Below are 19,780 nucleotides of genomic sequence, written 5' to 3' on the forward strand. Positions count from 1 at the left end.
CCCAGGGAGATGTCACAGCTGTATTACCGGAGGACTAACAGCTCCTCGTACCGGGACCGCATCCCGCTGAGGATAGTGCGGTCCGAGTCGGAGCTGTCACCTTTGGAGAAAGCCTACCTTGGAGCTGTGGAGAAGGGAGACTACGCTAGTGTTAAACAGGCTCTGGAGGTATGTGTGCCCATGGAAGTCCATAGAAGAATGGATAATGTGATAAATATAGCCACACTGAACCTCTAAATTATGGATGGATGGGTGGATGGGAATTAAAACCTTAATCTAATTGTGTTGATTTAGAAAATATTTGAAGATTTATGGGTGAAATGTGCAGCCATGATTATCCTCTACTCATTTCCAATAACATCAGGGGCATTTATTTGCCTTGACAGGTGTCAGATCTTGAGTAGACACAGCATATTGCTAGACACCAGCTGTTTGGTGGTCCTACGGTACTTGTGGGTACCTGTTCTCTCTCTCAGAGCACCACTCTGTAGACTTGAGTTCTGTCAGATCTGAAAGGTGTGAGGTGTTAACATTTAAAACAATCAATATGTATTCGCTGTCAATTACTATTTCCCCTTTTAAACACTGTTCTTCTGTTTAACAAAGTCCCAGAGTAGCTCTTGAAACAAACCCTGACTTTCAATCACAACCTTTTGCCAGGAGGCCGAGATCTATTTCAAGATCAACATCAACTGCATCGACCCCCTCGGCCGCACGGCTCTGCTGATTGCCATTGAGAACGAGAACCTGGAAATTATCGAACTCGTGCTGAGCTTTAACGTCTACGTCGGCGATGCCCTGCTGCACGCGATCCGAAAGGAAGTGGTGGGAGCTGTGGAGCTGCTGCTAAATCACAAGAAGCATAGTGGTGGCATGCAGGTGAGGAGGGGATGCAAGAGGTTTTACGTTAAGAGTGTTTTATTCATGAGGAAGGACCGTGTCAGTGCACAGGCAGTGAGCTGCTGCCAAGGCTGGGGGACTCTAAGAGATAAACTAGGATTGTTGATGTTTACTTTCTCTCCAAAAGAAATGCATTCTTTTTTTTCAGTTTGTCAAATCATGTTTTGGTCAGTTTCGTACCAATTTATTTATATTTTTTGTCATTGATGCACTGTATGTGATCCTATTTGTGTTGGAAAAGACCTGTGCCAGTGTTATGTGTCAAATGTATAATAACCTTTTATCCAAGAGAATATGACATTAGACAGATGCACTAATGCACCGCTCACAGCTCATGTACTGCTTATCATAACATGTATGAACAGTGATTTATAAAAGTAAATTAATAACAAAAACTCTTGTGTCTCAACCACTATAGAACAATGAATGCAATGTGGCCTAAATAACAAACCACTGAATGTTATAAAGTGCAGTGCTCATTGTGTAGCTTACAAGCTGAATGCAGTTGCTTGAAGCTTTTTATACCATCTCAAATAATTGACCCAGTATAGTTGGAAACAACAAAAGCTGCCACTTCAAAAGGCTGTCTAAACAAGACTTGTTCTGTCTTTTGGAAAATGAACAGGTCTTACAGAAAGACATTTAATGAGTGTGTTCACTGAGAGAAAATAAGTTGCCGACATTTTAGTTACAGTATATTTATTTTTTCAAAATCTTGGAAGAATTTTAGCTTGAGAATGCTGCAGCCTTCCTCTCGTCTTTGAGAAGTGCTTGTTAAGAGCTTTAATTGCTATCATCAACAACCACATACTGTCTAATTCATTTCAGATTGGTCCACTTTTGCACTTATTGCTCTCAACTCAAGAAGCCTTTTCTTGTTATTGTCCCTGCCATACATGCACTGTGTGCACACTGTACACACTGGAACATGCACTTGCTCTTTTCCCCAGTTCTCTGCAGTAATGCACCATAAACCACAAAGGAGCAGATGTTTTTGGCTTCATCGATCAAGTGAAGAGGGGATGTTATTGCTGTTCCCATTAGAAGCTGTTCCCATTAGAAGCTGTGTTTGATAATATGAAGTGAAATAGGAGGGGGGAAAAGGGAAAATGAAAGGGAAAGGAAGCATATATGAGGGAACAAAAGAGCACAAGAGAGAGCTCAGGCTTGTTTGTTAAATGGAGAGATATGGAGGGAGAATGAGGCCAAAAATATCCGCCTGAACCCCTCACCTGTGACATCTATCAGCTGCCGCATTTCGCTTAATGTCTTTGTAAAATTGTGCTTCTTCTCATGAGCACCTGATTATGATTTAAAAGGAGGGAGAAAACCTGGAAAAATACAACATTGTCAGTTCTGGACACCTAGAAAAGATGAGTTAGTGTAAGGGTGGGCTGTTGTGTGGAGGGAGGAAGATAGCCGAATGAAATGATTCAACGGGCTAAGTAATACAGCGACTGCCACAGATACTGGATCTTTTTTAATTTTTTTCAATGCATTTGATTTAATGATTGCTGTCGGGATGTAAAGAGAATTTCAACAAATATGACAAAAGTGTTTTTGAAGAAATTACCAACTCTAGCTTTAAGTGATGGAAAACTCATGAAAAGGTGTTGACCCCATGGTGCATTTGAAAAAGATGGATAAACTGTGTTTATATTGTGTTTACCCACTACATCCCAAATGATCCCCCAAAAATGTAATCAACAGGGCTAGTGCAAAATAGCCATGTTTACACTTAAAAGGGCCGACTCTATGATTCAGCTATTTTGTGAATGTCCTATCTCCACAGACGGATCCTGTCCGGTCAGTGGGCTCACCTTTGGTGGGCTTGCTGACAAACATTGACTCACAAATCAGTTCGGCATTTCTGTGAAAGTAAAGAACAAAATGTTGCGTAGCAAAACTATAACTTTGCTCTCCCTAATTGAATAGTGCTCCATTGCTCAGGCGCTTATGCTTCTTCCCATCACATGAGTAGGTTATGAAAATAGATCACACCAAATTTCCTAAAGAGAAGCTCATTGATTATCTTAAAAGGCTGCCTGGGAAAAGTAGATTATATCTGTTGCCATTGTCTTCTCTGAGATTTATTAATAAGAAGATTAATTTATGCCTTGCTGGAATTGTGTGTGTGTTTGTCTTTCTATTTTGCAAGCTGTCTGAATGATGTGTTTGTAATAATCTCTCAAGTGTTGTTATTTGTTTTCAACTGAGGAGTGCACTGGATATCAGCATTTTAAACAGCTTCATGTATTATCCTCTGAGCACAGATATGCATCTGTCAGAGGCACAGACACTGGAGCTCCCAGTGTTCCTCAATTATAAGGGCCTTAGGGTGCTTCTGTGTTGTAGTTTTCTTTTCTTTTTTCCATCTGTCTTTTCATATTTTGTTCATTGTTTTATGGGTTACTCTGCAAACTACATAAAGATAGTTACATAAGAAAATCCCTCTGCTTCTTACATATAACAGAATAAGCATAATCACGCTTGCTTGAATCCACAAAGACTTGAGTTTGTTTTCTGCAGTGTCACTCAAAAACAGGACTGCTCAGTGTCCCATTTTATTCATCTAAACAGCGTCTTTGATTTGGTAGGAAAGGAGCACAGTGTAAAGAAAAGAAACACTGTGCTTTTGCAGGTGCTTATCTTAATGAATGTGCTGACGGTGGATGCCTCATCCTAACACATATGCATTACACTGACAAGTGGGTTATAATTTAATTTATTTTCCCAATTATTATCATAACTTCACATCTAGCCTGCACTCCTATTGTTCCGTGCTCGGGCATAGGCCACGGCTGTTTGATGTGGATTATTTGATGTCCCTCCTCCTCCCACTCGGAGAACAGAGTATATAGTTTATTAGATCACACTCCGCTGCGAAATATGACGACTCTCAGACGTGACTCTCTGCTACTCTTTGTAGTTGCTGCTTCACTGTGACTGCTCGAAGAGTGAACGACACAAGTAGTTAGTTTCCAAATGTAAAATTACTTTTGGGTGCAATATGGATGATGAAACCTCTTCGAGAAAATGAACCAATACCCTGGATAAAAAATATTCATAGGTTGTTTCTCAAAGAGTTTCACTGATACTATTCCTGTTTCTATTCATGATGCACTTTAAAGTGAAACATTTCTCAAACAGCCTACGGTACAGTAAACCTCAGATATTGTCCTAAATATTGTCTTGCAGTCTTTTTTTTTTAGAATAAAAAAGAATCTATATTCTATGAATGGCTCAGTTAGTTTACCACTTTGGTTCAGACTCAACAAAGTGGATTTCTATGACATCTTGCATGGTCCCCAGAGGATTCATTTTAAAGATGTCAGTGATCCATTGACTTACATTTCATTTAGTGAAACCAGCAGGTCAAAGTTTTCACTTATTCAAGGACATTTATCAGCATCTACCAAATGGATTGGGACAAAATCTACAGAATCCGTGGCATCCAGAGGATGAAAGTGAATGACTTTGGTGAAACACTGACTTTCCCTAAATGTTACTATTAGCTCAATGCACTGCTGTGTCACACAGAGGCTAGCATGTCTGTACACTCTAAGTCCTGTTATTTCATGCTTTTCGTGCTGCCTCCCATGATTACAAGAGTAACTAAGTGTATGTCCCTACTAGATCAATATATACATGAACCAGTGCTGTATATATCGATTTACAACACTGTTTCCTACTCAACTTTCCTATAAAGTGGATCCACTCATAGTAAGACTCACATAAAAGCTGTCACCGGTTTTTTTTCCACGTGTCCTTTGTCACCAAACTGTGTTTTACTGCAACATATGGCTTCTCTAATAGAAAGCTGCCAGTAGAAGTTCTCCTGCTCTCAGATGAGAACACCCAGTTGCTTCTGAGAGACCAATATCAGCATATTGCCAGTTTTTTCAGTTTATCAAAACCTCTGACTGTCCCTTAAATACACTAATACAGTCAGTTTTCAAGGGTTTATGTCAACACAAACACTGACTGTTAAAGGAGCCCAGTCTGATACTTGGGCTACTGAGGTGTTTTGATCAGATAAATGATCCACGGAAGGGCATGTTGTGATGTATAAGATAGTTTTATTCTCTTCGGCCGTGGTATAACATATAGCCAGTCCCTTGATGCCAACAATTAACGCTCGGTTGTTAGAAGCATAACAGTCCTAACGCGAAAGCGGCAAAACCCATTGCCCTTTTCTGGGGCCAACACTTGCCATCAATAATGCTCTAATTGACCATATAGGCAAGCCCAGGACCACAGAACAGCGCCACCCAGTGTACATATATAGTAACATAGTTTCATCTCCACATTTGGCTCTTACACTGAGTATTACACTTATATATGACAATTGGAATATGTGAGTTAATGTAGGTGGTTGAGTAAACTGCTTGACAAAGTTTTGATATTTGACATTACAACTTATCACATTGTTACCCAGCAACAAAGCTGTTACACTTCCGTGGTTGTGTTCCAGTTTAATTAAAGAGGACCTGCTTTTAGAGTACTAGACTTTCATGTCTTTAACATTAGTTGGAGTAAAATTCTCTCAATACACTTTCCCCTTTTATCATTCCTCTGTCTTATATCAAGTTGCTAAATAGGTCCTAACCCTTCACATGGTTATCCTCCAACAATTCTCTGACTATTCTGTCTCTCTCCCACTGTTCTCCCTCACCGCAGGATCAGATAATAGTACTTCAATTAAAAGAAGTGAAAGGGGCCAGCTTACTCCTCTGCAGCCCGCAGCCGCACATCCCCACTGAATGACATGGGAATAGCAGAAGGGCTTAGCTGGAGTGGGTGATAAGAGCAATAGGTGGAATGAGTTTCTCTCTGAGCATAATGATTCCCTGTGAAATGTGTGAAATACTGATGTTTTTTTATTACGATTAGGCCAACACCCTTTACAGCTGTCTTGATATGGACGGCATTTTGTCTGTGACTTTGACCAAGGGCACCACTGCTTGCTGGCATTTGAACTGTTTTCATTGCTGATGTCAAAAGCTGTAATGTTTTGTTTTTTCGTTCCTGCCTATTTAATTTAACTTTGCTGTCAAGACCTTTGAACGGTTCTCTGAGGGGAACAGAAGATCTTTTCGGCTCTATGTTTAACCAAACCAATTACTGCGCTTCCACTGTGTGCTGAGTATGTCAGAGCGTGTCAGTTAAAGCTGACAGAAGCCTTTAAATTGGTAATAGATCACATAATGGCCAAAGCCAAATTACAGCTTTGAAAGTGTCATTCAATATACGTATTGTTAAAGTTGTTCTGCTCTGCTTTCACAGGTTCCTCCTATCTTATTGGACAAGCAGTTCTCTGACTTCACCCCTGACATCACTCCCGTCATCCTCGCTGCGCACACCAACAACTATGAAATTATCAAGCTTCTGGTGCAGAAAGGTGTATCTATGCCGCAGCCTCACGAGGTGGGTATACCATTTGTATTTTTTGTATTACCACTGTGATCCCCTGTATCGCCAAAATATCAACACACGTTCTGGTAGCAAACAAAAGTCTTGTGTTGATGAAGATTAAAATGCAGTTTTGACACTACATCCAATGGGCTTATGAAGGTGTTTTATGAGTCAATAAATAGAATCGATTCCGATGATACGCTACTAGATTTTTACTTAACAGCAGCAATTTGTATTTTAAGTAAGGTAGTTACATAGTAGTATACACTGACTACAGTATGTCATAAAGTATTTGTATTAGGATCCTATTTTCTAAGATATAATCAAATATTTGACACCAACTTGATGTCTTCTGATTCCGGTATAGCCCAGGAGTTTTCAGATTATGATCAGTTGACTTGAGAAACAAAACTGAAAAATGTTGATATCATGTATAAATATGCAAAACATTTATGGGTCAACAATTCATTGATTGGGCCTAAAATGTCTAACAACATATCCAGTTAGCTAGTCCTAAATGCTGGGAAGCCTCATTAACATATGTCTATGCTTTGTTTGATGCTGCAGGTGCGCTGTAACTGTGTGGAGTGTGTGTCTAGTTCAGACGTGGACAGCCTGCGGCACTCGCGTTCCCGCCTTAATATCTACAAAGCGCTGTCAAGTCCCTCGCTGATTGCGCTCTCCAGCGAGGACCCCTTCCTCACGGCGTTCAGGCTCAGCTGGGAGCTGCAGGAGCTCAGCAAGGTGAGGAACGTCCTTTCCTAGGATTTGATTATGGTGCATTCATTAACCTGCCTGTGCTCTCTCATAATACCATTATGTATGTAACATGCAATGGCCTGTCCATTTATTAGCCCAGTATTAATATAAGTTGCTCTCGGTAAATGTCATCTGATATTTTAAAAAAAAAAAAATTCACAGAAATAATTACAAAAAACTGGATTCTTATCAGTTCTTAACATAAAATAGCAAATAAAAGTGCCAGATGCTTTCAAGACACGCAATTCACAGATCCAAGATTCAATGTAGAAACACCACTTTCTAGACCAGTCCTCAAAAATGTTTTTAATATATTGACTTACAGTTCAGCTGCCAGGTTCTCGCAGGACTCTTGATGTTAGCGGTATCTGTATTGTGTATACACTTTTTTTAAGGTGGAGAATGAGTTCAAATCAGAGTATGAGGAGCTGTCTCAGCAGTGTAAACAGTTTGCCAAGGACCTGTTGGACCAGACAAGAAGCTCCAGAGAGCTGGAGATGATCCTTAACTACAGAGATGACTTCAATGTATTGGATGAAGAGGGCAACAATGACCTGGCAAGACTCAAACTAGCTATCAAGTACCACCAAAAAGAGGTAAGCATGTGATATACTATTTGGTACAAGATATTCAGTTCATGTTGAAAGACTAAATCATAGCTTTCTGACTGGATCAGATGGCAGAGGCTGTGAGGCTAATTGAGTGAGTTTCATATTGTGACATGTAGTTAATTTGATAATCACCAAGCTATTTTTATTTTATTTTTATTGGTATTATTATTGTATATATCTTTCATCCTTGCTGTTTTGATATCTTATTTTCTGTCCTTCGGGATTAATAAAGTATATATTCATTCATTCATATCACAATTAAAACACAATAACTTCATAATCTTTGAAGGACAAAACATTAAAGACAAAGAAAAAGTTGCTTCTTTATTTTATAGAAAGTAATGGAAGAAATCCTCTTGTTTTTTTTCCGGCTTCTCCTCTCGTATTAATTTGTTCCCCTCCTGTCCAGTATTGTTTACTACGTTATCTACTGTACATCTTGTTGTTAGATTTTGATGCCGGATACCCGGGTAAGACTGCCAAGCCTCCTGTATTTGCTGCACCAAGCCAATGTCTTCTCACAGGTGTTACTGCAGCCAATACAAGCTGGTAATGATGTTAGATTAGCATCAGGCCATTTGTTGTATTGTGCCAGACACTGATTCAGATCTCCTTTGGCTTTGGCAGCTCAAGAGATGCAAAGCTTGAATTGCATGACCAAAGCATGAAAATGGCAAAGTAACACTTGATTTCATGTCAAACTTGAAACTGTAGCTGTTGATTCAGAATGTCTACTTTCTTAAAATAGCACGTGAATAGCGACACAAAATGGTGTTTATTCATTCAAATCAAATCAAGTCAGGCATTATGTCACTGAAAAGGCAAACGCCTGTTGCTGAATTTCTAGTTCCAGTTAAACACGTGCTCTATAATAGTCTGTGATATTTAATGCACAACATGTACAGTACATGTGGGTTTTAATGTGCAGGCGAACAGGCATGAATTAAGTGATAATTTCAGTTTCACGAAGCTAGCCAATAAATTGGACCGTTTTATTCAGCAACTCTGTAGAACCTCAATTGCATTTCAAAAACATTTATGAATAAGTATGAGGGAAATGGTTCAAACCTGATAACTCCACAGCAGGATTCTCTGAACAGTCCACTGACTCCATGCTTGTGTTTCCGTTGTGTGATAAGTGTTTGTCAGGTAGAGACAGGAATAATTTGTATGGAGAAAAAGCTAATTAAAAGGTGCATTCTAATTCCTAATAAGTTTGTAAATGTCATATGTATATAAACATTCAGCATGGATAATATTTATTATGGCTAGAATTCTCCCTTTTCAGATATAGATGGAAAAATGTTGACAAGAACATAAATCTGCATATTGATTCTTTTATAATTAGTTAGTTATGGCTGTAATCACTTTACAATTATGTACTTTTTCAGCACTTTTTAAAAGCTTAGTGCTGTGGGTGAACATAAAAAGGTTACCAGAAAATCATCTAACTGATGCATTAGCCGTCCTTCTGGGTTTAATGGGATGTAATGAGAATGCAGGAAGCCCGGTTATAGTGTTGCTAAGTCATGGGATGGCTGATGGTTTCCTCAGGCAACAGAAAGGGGTCAAATAAGGGTTCCGCTGAATAAAAAGGTGAAGCAAAATGATGAGGGAGCCAACACATTACTCCCAGGAGCGTTTCATAATTCCTTCATCTATCTTTGCTTAGAGCAGATGCACTTTTGGAGGCGTCTCGATTTATGACTCTGCTCTTTCCTCACTCATCCATCCAGTTGCTGCGCATCAGACACATTTGGCGAGTGAGACTGTTGAGTCGTCTCAAAGGGCCAATTATAAATAGTGAAACAGGTGTACATGATGATGGACAGTCACCTGCCATCTTACCCAGCCGCTCTGTTGTGGGAGTAAATCCCTGATTTCACAAAAGCGTAAGCAGGCATCCCCTCTTGCTGCCGCTGCCTCAACTGTTACCACACATCCCATCTCCCCGGTTTCTTTAATTATTCAGAAGACGTCCCAATAATATGCCCTTTTCCTGCATCCTATCTATAACACCCCTTGATTGCACAGAGGACAGTGCCTCGTGATATGGGTAACAATCCACCCAGCTGTCCTTTTTAAATGATAAATGACCCAGCTGTCTAGATTGTTTAACAGTCATTGCAGCGTACGGTTATTTTGTTAGAAATACTCATTGGGCCTCGTGCAAGTGTTGCTGGAAACTGTTATAGAGTGCTGTACTGTATTAAATGTAGAAATATCCAAAGCTGTTTTTCAACAAGTGAAAATCAGAAATTGCAGCAAAAGCATTTAAACATATTTTAACCTGTTTCCAAGTTAGTTTCAACTAATTCCCCAAATATTCCTCCACTGCGGGACTAATAAAGGAATATCTAATCTAATATTCTTTGATCACTTGATTTACAGATTTCTCGCGGAATATATAATCCTGGTTTTACCTCTGTAGTATGTGGAGTGAAGATACTGTCATGGAGGTTGTTTGAAACTGGATTTAATATAAATTCAACCGCACAAGCAAATATTTCATGAACATTAATAACAGTTGTTTTGGCAGCGCTGTGACAAAAGGTGTAGTATTTTGTGGGATATTTGTTCAGTAAATAGTTAATTTGACTGAAAGAGAAGAAAAGTTTTAAGTGTGTAAAATGTGTGAAGTATTACATAGCTTATAATACTTTGACCATATAATTGCCACCTAAATGAGAATTTGCAGTTGAAATCCTACAGTAGATCTGTCTTATAGCACAGTGTTTTCTGCTGCAGTCTCCTGAGAAGGTCAAATGTGTACATGTACAAACACACTCACAGAGGAATTTAAAGGGATTGCTTTGTGCCCCTGACATATGAACTTTAAGCCACACTGGGTTTTCACCCCCACGCTTAGTTGGACTGGAAAGGCTTATTTTTTCAGAGAGCAGTCAGTGTTCAGGGCATTTTGTCTGTGGTGTGATTAAAAAAAATCTCTTTCAGCAATTTTCCAGACAAACACTCAGGCTCCTATAATTGGCATGACACTCAACCTGAATGTATGATTTTTTTTATTATAGTACTGGCTGTGGATGAATGTGACAGTGAGTCACAGGAGCATGTTTTTGACCCTCAGCTGAAAGAAGCTGAAAGACATTTCAACTCTTAACCCTCTTATGTGCGTTGTATGCATGAACGCTCGCTTACGTTTTTTGTATCCCAGGGTTTAGAAACCCAATTTATAATGGTCTAAAAAGAAATCTCCACAGGCCTCCGGTCTAAAGAGAAGACAAACAGAGCTGTCTCCGCTTTAATGCAGCGGGAGGCCAAATCAGATACATTTTGATCAGTAACACAATAAAGTGCAGATTATCCCAACTACCTCCCTGAGGGTTTCAGGATTACTCTCATTTGTACTGATGTACTTGCAAACATGTAGGTGAGTACATTTGAGATTCACAGTGTGAGCGAAGCCAGACTGCCTCTTTAATGTGTGAAATTATCAGAGGTACATGCTGTAGTTTGATGTTGCCCCCTTGTGATATGTCATAAAAACTGCAATACGGTAATGCAAGATGTTTTTATTGCCTCCATCAAATGGAGATAGCATTGCACTAAGAGGAATAAGTGTTAGTGAAAGACCATTAACACGCAGCACTTACTGCAAAAGAAATATCTGTCTTCCCAGCTCAGCCTTCAGTATTGAGCAATGCTCGGCCTTCAGATTGAAAGGTAACTCCACATGAAAAAAAAACATTTTGTATTTAGAATAAACTATCCTATAGACAGTTTTTTTCACTCGGAGGAAGTTGTGCTTTATGACATGTGATTGTTACTGCATAACTCAGTTCATGTTATAAAGGTACACATATTCAAGGGCACTTTTTCTCGGTGGACCATCTTTTTCAGCACCATCTTTTGTGCTATAACACACTGTTTTCTCAAAGCTTGAGACCGTGTGACCATCAGTGTGTGGGTTGATTCAGTTATGTCAGCGAGAAGTTCACGTAAATCATGGTGAGGTAACTTATAACAAATGATGAATGGATGGACGATAAATATATATATATATCTATATATATATATATACATATATATATATAGATATATATATTCTACAGGGAAACTTATAACATAACACATGCAAGCAAAGGTTATCAAATTGTGTTGATTATCTTGGTATTTGATGTTTGTATTTTTATTTTATATTATCAAAGCCAATCACAACAAAAAACATAACCAGCTGAAAGTTTTATGCCTGGCAGTGAGTGTCTGTGAAAGCGAAGCCGAAGAGTTTCAGCAGAGCTTTCATGTTGGTGATGCTGCAGGGGAACTTGTCTTCACAGAGCTAGAAAACACCCTCACACTTTGATAGTTTAATCCCTGTCTGGGCACTTTTGGACGGTTGACAGGGGAGAGCGGCAGGAAAGGTTGTAGAGATGCACTTTCTCAATGGGACGTAAGACCAGGAGGGGAGTTGTGTGAACAGTCACCTGAGGCAAACACTTTATTAGAGCTGAGTTTTGGAAGTGATTTTGACAGACGAAGGAAGGGTGAAATAACAGAGGTGTTTGACAAGTTTGGATTTGTTCTACCAAGAAAAAGGAACGAAAGAGAAGTTTGTATTGGAAAGAAGCTGTTCTTAATGAATTTAAGTAAATCAAACGTTACGGCAGCGTAAATAAAGGAAAGAATAATAACGTATATCTATACGATGAGAGATCGCTTTTGCTTTCTATAAAATAAAATACTGTGAAAAAAAAAGAAAAACGTAGACAAACCACAAACTTTTAAAGGTACATCATCTAATTTGGGAGATTACATTTTTATTTCAACTCATGTGCTAGCACAGCATGTCTACATACATAATTATGGTGCTAATTAGCTTTATTTCTGACCTCATTAGCATCGCTGTCAGTGTTTAATGTATCATGCTGATTAAGGCAAGATATCATGCATCTCAAGTTTCTTTTGTTCACTATCATTAAGTTGGAATAATTAACTGACAAGGAATGAAAGCTTCATTGATGAGTGTGTGATAAAACTATCAAAGCTATCTTTAGATATTAACTATTCTATCTATAGTGGCTGAAGAATTTAAAACAATGGCTCTTTTTATGGTATTATTTACTGGCATAAGGTACTTAATTACAAGACTCAGCCTGCACCCATGGGTCTGCTTCAGACCTTGGTTGCAACTTAACGAGGTTAGTCATCTTGTCTATAATAAGGTTAAATTTCAAAGGAATCATATGAAAAGAGAGAATCAGCAAGGGAGCTTTTTTTTTCCCTTCCCTCTTTATTCTTTCATTGTCAGATTATGTTGATACAAAGAGTGGAAGCTGTATCATTGATCCTATTATCTCTCTCTCTCTCTCTCTCTCTCTCTCGCTCTCATTCTCTCTCTCTATTCCTCTTCTTCTCCACCCATCCATGAAATCCATCTCCTCCTATATTCCCTCTCTTCTGCATTTCCTCTCAAGTTTTGTGGCAACACTGTAGTTGAAGTATGGAAATATGAGCAGTTCTGCTCATAGACCCTGACGCAGTTACGGATCTCTGGTTCCCATGGTAACAAGGCTGCAGAGTTGGTGAATTGGCACCCAACGGTGCCGGTCGTCACTTTGACTCTGATATAAAGGCTCAGCGTAATATTTCACAACACTGTTTGTGCCTGTGTAAATGTGTTTGCATGCGCCCATGCTGTTAAAGTAATTCAGTCAATATAGCATGAGTTTGTTTGTTTGCTATCTTTAACGGGAATGTATTCCAGATACGGATAGATTATCACCAGACGCTGATGATGCTGCAGACCATGTGGCGGAGCCACAGCTGCAGTTTTGATGTATTTATATTTTGGTCTCACTGATCATTTTGAACCTGTAGGCAGTTACCAAGAGGAGCATGACAATAATTTCCTTTCTTCTTTCCATTCCAGCAGTCACATCTGGTATTGATCCCACAACATCACAAAAATTCTAACAAACCAAACAACAGAAAAGAAGACAAAATGTTTCCCACATGTTTAATCATGTGGCAAACATTTGCAATACTTGTCGTGTGTGAGGGACACAATGTTGGTTTTAAATGAAGTTCAAATTTTATTCAGGCATCTCAGGAAGAAATACTGTGTTTTTATCTCAAGAAAATCATTGATAAATGTAATGCAGTCATCTGAACAAGACTCTCTAGTTCCTTTAAGAGTCTTTTTAATTGATCTTACAGCCTGTATAAGTTTAATTTTCTTTCAAGACAGCCTTTACTTGATTTCCTTCTAAAATATTCATGTGTGTCTTTAATTAGCCTTTACATTTGGACACCACCAACACATCCCACTCATACCTTTGTATGCTCTGAACTGGAACTTGCTGCAGTTGCTAATTCTGGCACGTGGTCACTATGGCATTAACTTCTGTGTAAAACCACTTAATAGCCTCAGGCTGAGGATGCTGCCTCTCTGCTGGAATCCTACCTTAGATTCGAGTACGGGGAGTTATTTTTTATCTCCATAGATCAAACAGAAAAGTATAACTCTCCCCTTATTTCTTTCAGTTTGTAGCTCAGCCAAACTGCCAGCAGCTTTTGGCGTCCCGGTGGTATGACGAGTTCCCCGGCTGGAGGCGACGCCACTGGGCCGGGAAGTTTTTCACCTGTGTCTTCATCGGCCTCCTCTACCCTGTGTTTGCTCTCTGGTACCTCATTGCACCCAAGAGCCGCCACGGCCTCTTCATCCGCAAGCCATTCATCAAGTTCATCTGCCACACATCATCCTACCTGACCTTCCTGTTCCTGCTGCTCCTCGCCTCCCAGCACATTGTCACCACAGAGCAGGACAGGCAAGACAGACAGGGCCCCGCACCAACCACTGTGGAGTGGATGATCCTGCCCTGGGTGCTGGGTGAGTAAAATTAGCCCGGTGCATCCTATTGACTTTAGTGATCCCTTTTCTTTTAGCGCCACCATGAGCTCGACATTTGTGATTTTAAGGGAAACATCTCTCCAACTATTGATTGGATTGCCATAAAATTGCCTCGCAGAATGAATTGTCGTAACTTTTTTTATCCCTTGAATGTCCATCTAGCTCCAGCATCAAATCACAATTTGTATTTGGTTTATGAACAATACATTGGTTAATGACAAAATAGCTGCACAAGTAATTCCATCAATTCCATCAGCCATCATTACTTTGTGATTGGAGCTGATCTAATGTCAGCATGCAAACATACCAAACTGAGATGGTGAACCTGGTAAACATTATAACTGCTAAACATCAGCATGTTAACATTGTCATTGTGTCTTATTAATAAAATGATATTACATTTGTATAATCCATGCCCATCCAAGCTAGAAGAGCTCTAACTCCCACTCCCCTGCAAGACTTTATTTGAACAACCTTGGATGCTACAATGACTTTTAAAAATACTACCTGCTCGCCATCATGCATTCGTGTCCATGGTATGAGGATACCATTTATTGAACAGATGATCTGACAATCTTTGTATTGCCAGGATTCATCTGGGCAGAGATCAAACAAATGTGGGATGGCGGTTTCCAAGACTACGTCCACGACTGGTGGAACCTGATGGACTTTGTCATGAACTCTCTATACCTGGCCACCATCTCCCTGAAAATTGTAGCCTACACGAAGGTGACCAATTCACTATGAACACAAGTCAAATAAAGACGGGTGCAGTGTAACTTCATTGTGTTCTCACTTTATGCTTCCATCCTCTGTCCTGTTCAGTACAGTGGTAGTAAACCGAGGAACCAGTGGGAGATGTGGCACCCGACACTCGTAGCTGAGGCAGTGTTCGCCATAGCAAACATTTTCAGTTCCCTGCGCCTCATCTCGCTGTTCACAGCCAACTCTCACCTGGGGCCACTGCAGATCTCTCTGGGGAGAATGCTGCTGGACATCCTGAAGTTCCTCTTCATCTACTGTCTGGTAAACACACACATGTTTTGCACACAGACGGGAAAATAGCCATGCACAGAGAGCACATGGATTGGCTTAAATAATTGCATCCACTCGGCATACACACTCTCCTCTCTTTCTCCAGGTCCTACTTGCATTTGCTAACGGGCTGAACCAGTTGTACTTTTACTACGAGACCAAGGCTTCAGATGAGAGGGGGAAATGCAAAGGCATCCGCTGTGTGGAGCAGAATAACGCTTTCTCCACGTGAGTTCACAATAATCCAAACTTGCTTGTATGCGTAGTCTTGATGTGTGATGTTGTGAAATTGAGTGGCAAATAAAGATAGTTGTGTGTTGGTGTGTAGTGTTGTTGCTGGTTGCAAAAATGTGTGAGAAAAAAAGTTTAAAGAGAAACTGATGTTTTTGCAGACTTTGAGTAACACATATATTTCCCTATTGCCCTTGCAGGTTATTTGAGACACTGCAGTCTCTCTTCTGGTCAATCTTCGGTCTCATCAGCCTGTATGTGACCAACGTGGATGCTGACCATCAGTTCACTGAGTTTGTCGGCGCCACCATGTTCGGCACTTACAACATCATCTCACTAGTGGTGCTCCTGAACATGCTCATAGCCATGATGAACAACTCCTACCAGCACATTGCTGTGAGCACACATGAAACACACTGCAAACCAAAAGCTGCATGAGTGTGTGGAACAGATCATGTGTATGTGTTGTGCTATTCATGTGCTCTAATTTCGATTTCAGGATCACGCAGACATTGAGTGGAAGTTTGCCAGGACGAAGCTGTGGATGAGTTACTTTGAAGAAGGGGCCACTCTTCCACCCCCGTTCAACATCATCCCCAGCCCCAAATCATTCTGGTACCTCATATGTTGGATCAAGAGACAAGTGTGCAAGAGGACCAGAGCCAAGCGCCCTGAAACATTTGGAAGTCTCGGAGTAAGTCAGGTGTCAAAAACTTAAACACACATTTATTGCTTGTCTGTTTGTTTTTTCATCAATACTTTTCAATGCTATCAATTCAAAGTAGAAAAAGTAAATATGCCCTTTCCCTCATCTCCCACTCATTTGCTAACTCATCCTCTCTGGTATCTGATTTCTGTGCAGAGGCGAGCAGCAGAGAACCTGAGGATAAACCATCAGTATCAGGTAAATGTAGTCTTTTTCAAAGGAAGCTGAAAACGATTACTTTCCTCTGCTAGTGTGTGTGAGAGAGAGATCACACTGCTCCTCGGCGCCTTTCTGCACTTTCACTTTCCATCTGTCAATAGAATGTGTTTGCAATATCTCACACAATAGGCCTAACAATTACAACCAGTGGGATGTTCATCACTATTCTATGTAGAGGATTTCCTGTTTGTCCATATCTGCAGGAGGTTATTGTAGCATTTCTATTTGAGATGCAGCTTGAAATGTGTTTCCTTTTGTGCGTGTATTGTCATTTTTTTACTGACTGACTATGAGATTTGTATTGAAGCAACACTTTCATTCAATATTGGAGGATGTTATAGAGTTAAGGCCTTTTGTTTCACGGATGTAGGAGGTGCTGAGAAACTTGGTGAAACGTTATGTGGCCGCCATGATCAGAGATGCTAAGACAGAAGAAGGCCTGACTGAAGAGAACTTCAAGGTAGGCACAGCTCCTACAGAGCAGAGCATAGGCATCTATAAGCATTATGTACTAACAATAGATACCCTCAAGTAGCCTAATGAATCAGTAACATCAGGTTTAAAGGTGATTGAATTAAAATTCTGTAATTTCTAGTCAGCAATCAAATAAAATGTCATTTTTCAAACACAGAAAGAAAGAATTAAATCAACCATTATTTATCAGTATAGACTTTTGGCTCTTTAATGCATATTGTCAGTTGGTTGTCAACTGTGATTTAGATCTTCCAAGACGTGAAAATGCTATTAAAATGTTCTTATATCTTTTGTGAGAAAACTAAATTCCTATCGCAATATTTTATGAATTACACTTTATACACTTAATATTGACTGAGTTTAAATGGAATCAATACTCTACAGAGCGCTCTTAAAATACCAACAACTGTGGCAAATATAGTCGAATGAAAAAAGCATGAATTAATTTACTAGGGGAGCTAATTTGTTGCTTTGCTCTCCCAGGAGCTGAAACAAGATATCTCCAGTTTCCGTTATGAGGTGATGGGCATGGTGAAGACAGGGAAGCCCGCTCTTCCGGGGGCAAAGGCCAGTGGGAGCTCAGTGGAATCCAGTCTTGCTTACCCCAACTCCTCGCTGAAGGTTTCTCCCTCTCCTCAGAGCAGCCAGGGGAAAAGCAAACTCAACCGTTTCAAGCTCATCACATCCATCCTCAAGCACGGCGGTCCTACAGCTTCACCCAGGCCGCCTGAAAGCGCCAACGGTCTACCTAACGGACTCGTGGTCTCTGATGAGAGCTCCAGCAAAAGCCAAAGGATAAATTCCCCCAAAGATAACGCTGACTTTGGCTTGTTCCAGAAACGCCACTGGAGTGGAAATGAAGCCACATTAGGTGCAGGAGAGATTTCCAGAGACATGTACTCTTTGTCAGAGGAGGCAGGGGAGTCCGGGGGCTCAGACGCAGAGCAGCAGGACAAAGACCATCAGGCAAGAGGTAAGGATGAAAAAGAGCTCCTGCAGACAGAAAAGAAGGAGGAAGCTGCAGTAAATGAGGCCCCGAATAAAAATAATGATGTATCAAAGACATCAGATGAAGGTGGAAAAAAAGAAACAGAGGAAAAGGATAAAGAGAGTTTATCCTGCAGTGACTCAGCAGCTGGATGTTTGTCAGTGTCGTCCAGTGAAGAAGCATAAGCTGACGGGACGTGGATATTACTTAAGGCCAAGTAATGCTGGACTGAAGAAAAAGAGACAATCAATGTGAGTTTCAAGTGAGGTTGTTTTGCAAAGAGTCTTAACTTTTCTAGTTATTACCAATGAATGATCATATTTGATCTTTGAAGAATCAGGGAGGCTTTTGGTTTCAGTGTTTTAAATTCAGTTATATTAGAAGTGGAGATGCAGCAACGGTAAACTGAGCTCTGTGTGAGCATAAAGGATTTAGATTTTAGGATAAAGTCATCTTATTGCATACCCACTGGTTGGAAAGTAATTATTTCCTAAAACATTTTTAATCGTTCTCTCTCCCTGTCACTTACCTAACATGAGCCCTTCCTTCATCAGTCTCTCTCTACCTCTTTTCCTTTCCCGTTTGTCTCTACACCGCTTAACTCAGCCCATCCTTATCTCACTAAAGCAAAAGATGTGTTCTGTTTTAGACCCGACTCTCTGCCTTACTCTGTCTGTTTCTGCACTTTACACTGGCATACGGTCTCTCAAAGATGTGTCAAGCTCTGATCATGCAACAACAATTCTGTCAATGTTTTTCTATGCAAAACCTGGGATCGTGATTTTCATCTTTCTGAAGAGGACGGCGGGACTTTTAACAGTGACAGTCCATGACAAGTATTCTCGTACGTTAAGTTGAATGTGGCCGATGAAGAATAATGGGAAATACACAATATGAACACAGCCTATCAACCATTTAAAGCAACATATTATTGATGTTTTATCAGAAAATAAACTTGTTATTTTGAGAGATTTGCTTGTTTTTAACTGGTACATTTTAGATGTCATGTTAGTTTGAATGAATGATGTTATAGAAATTAAAACATAGATCAAATATACTCTTTATTTGGCTTTTTTCTTTTGTTCAATGCAAATTTCAGACAGATGCAGACAAGCCCGCTTATGTTATTAGGATTTTACTTTTGCAGACAATATTTTATGTTAGGGTGTTTACATTTTTTTTTTTTTATAATAATGTTTTCTAAGTCATTTATAGTCCAAAAAACAGTGAGGTATTTATAAAAAAAAGAAAAATAGTTTGATTAAAAAGTTTACAGCCCTATTTCCTTTGATTGTCGCGGATTCAATCTGATGTGAAGGACATGTTTATGTTATTTGTGTGTGTGTGTGTGTGTGTGTGTGTGTGTGTGTGTGTGTGTGTGTGTGTGTGTGTGTGTGTGTGTGTTTGTGTGTATTATTGCATTAAGCAATAGGTCTCGTTGTCGAAACCCTTTCAATTTTAGAAAGTCAGAACTGTGAATATCTCATGCATTTCTTTTTTCTTTCTGAAAATGAAGTGTTTAATTGATGTTACAGTGTGTGCTAGTAGTACAGGCAGTTTCAGTAGTAGTA

At 39.8% G+C, this 19,780-nt stretch overlaps 1 protein-coding gene across 1 annotated transcript; it reads left to right on the forward strand.

Moving 5' to 3' along the window:
* Positions 1 to 9: 9 nt before the first annotated feature.
* trpc4a (transient receptor potential cation channel, subfamily C, member 4a) lies at positions 10 to 18,394 on the forward strand (the record flags this gene model as incomplete). The annotated part of the gene is made up of 14 exons (XM_079237845.1): positions 10 to 168; positions 661 to 879; positions 6,187 to 6,327; positions 6,883 to 7,059; positions 7,470 to 7,670; positions 14,190 to 14,535; positions 15,146 to 15,285; positions 15,382 to 15,582; positions 15,698 to 15,819; positions 16,023 to 16,218; positions 16,322 to 16,516; positions 16,685 to 16,726; positions 17,118 to 17,207; positions 17,705 to 18,394. The coding sequence occupies 14 exons, from the start codon at positions 10 to 12 to the stop codon at positions 18,392 to 18,394; spliced, it is 2,919 nt and encodes a 972-aa protein (XP_079093971.1).
* Between the last annotated feature and the right edge of the window lie 1,386 nt (positions 18,395 to 19,780).

Source organism: Taurulus bubalis, assembly GCF_910589615.1.
Source record: "Taurulus bubalis genome assembly, chromosome: 2".
Lineage (NCBI taxonomy): Eukaryota > Metazoa > Chordata > Actinopteri > Perciformes > Cottidae > Taurulus > Taurulus bubalis.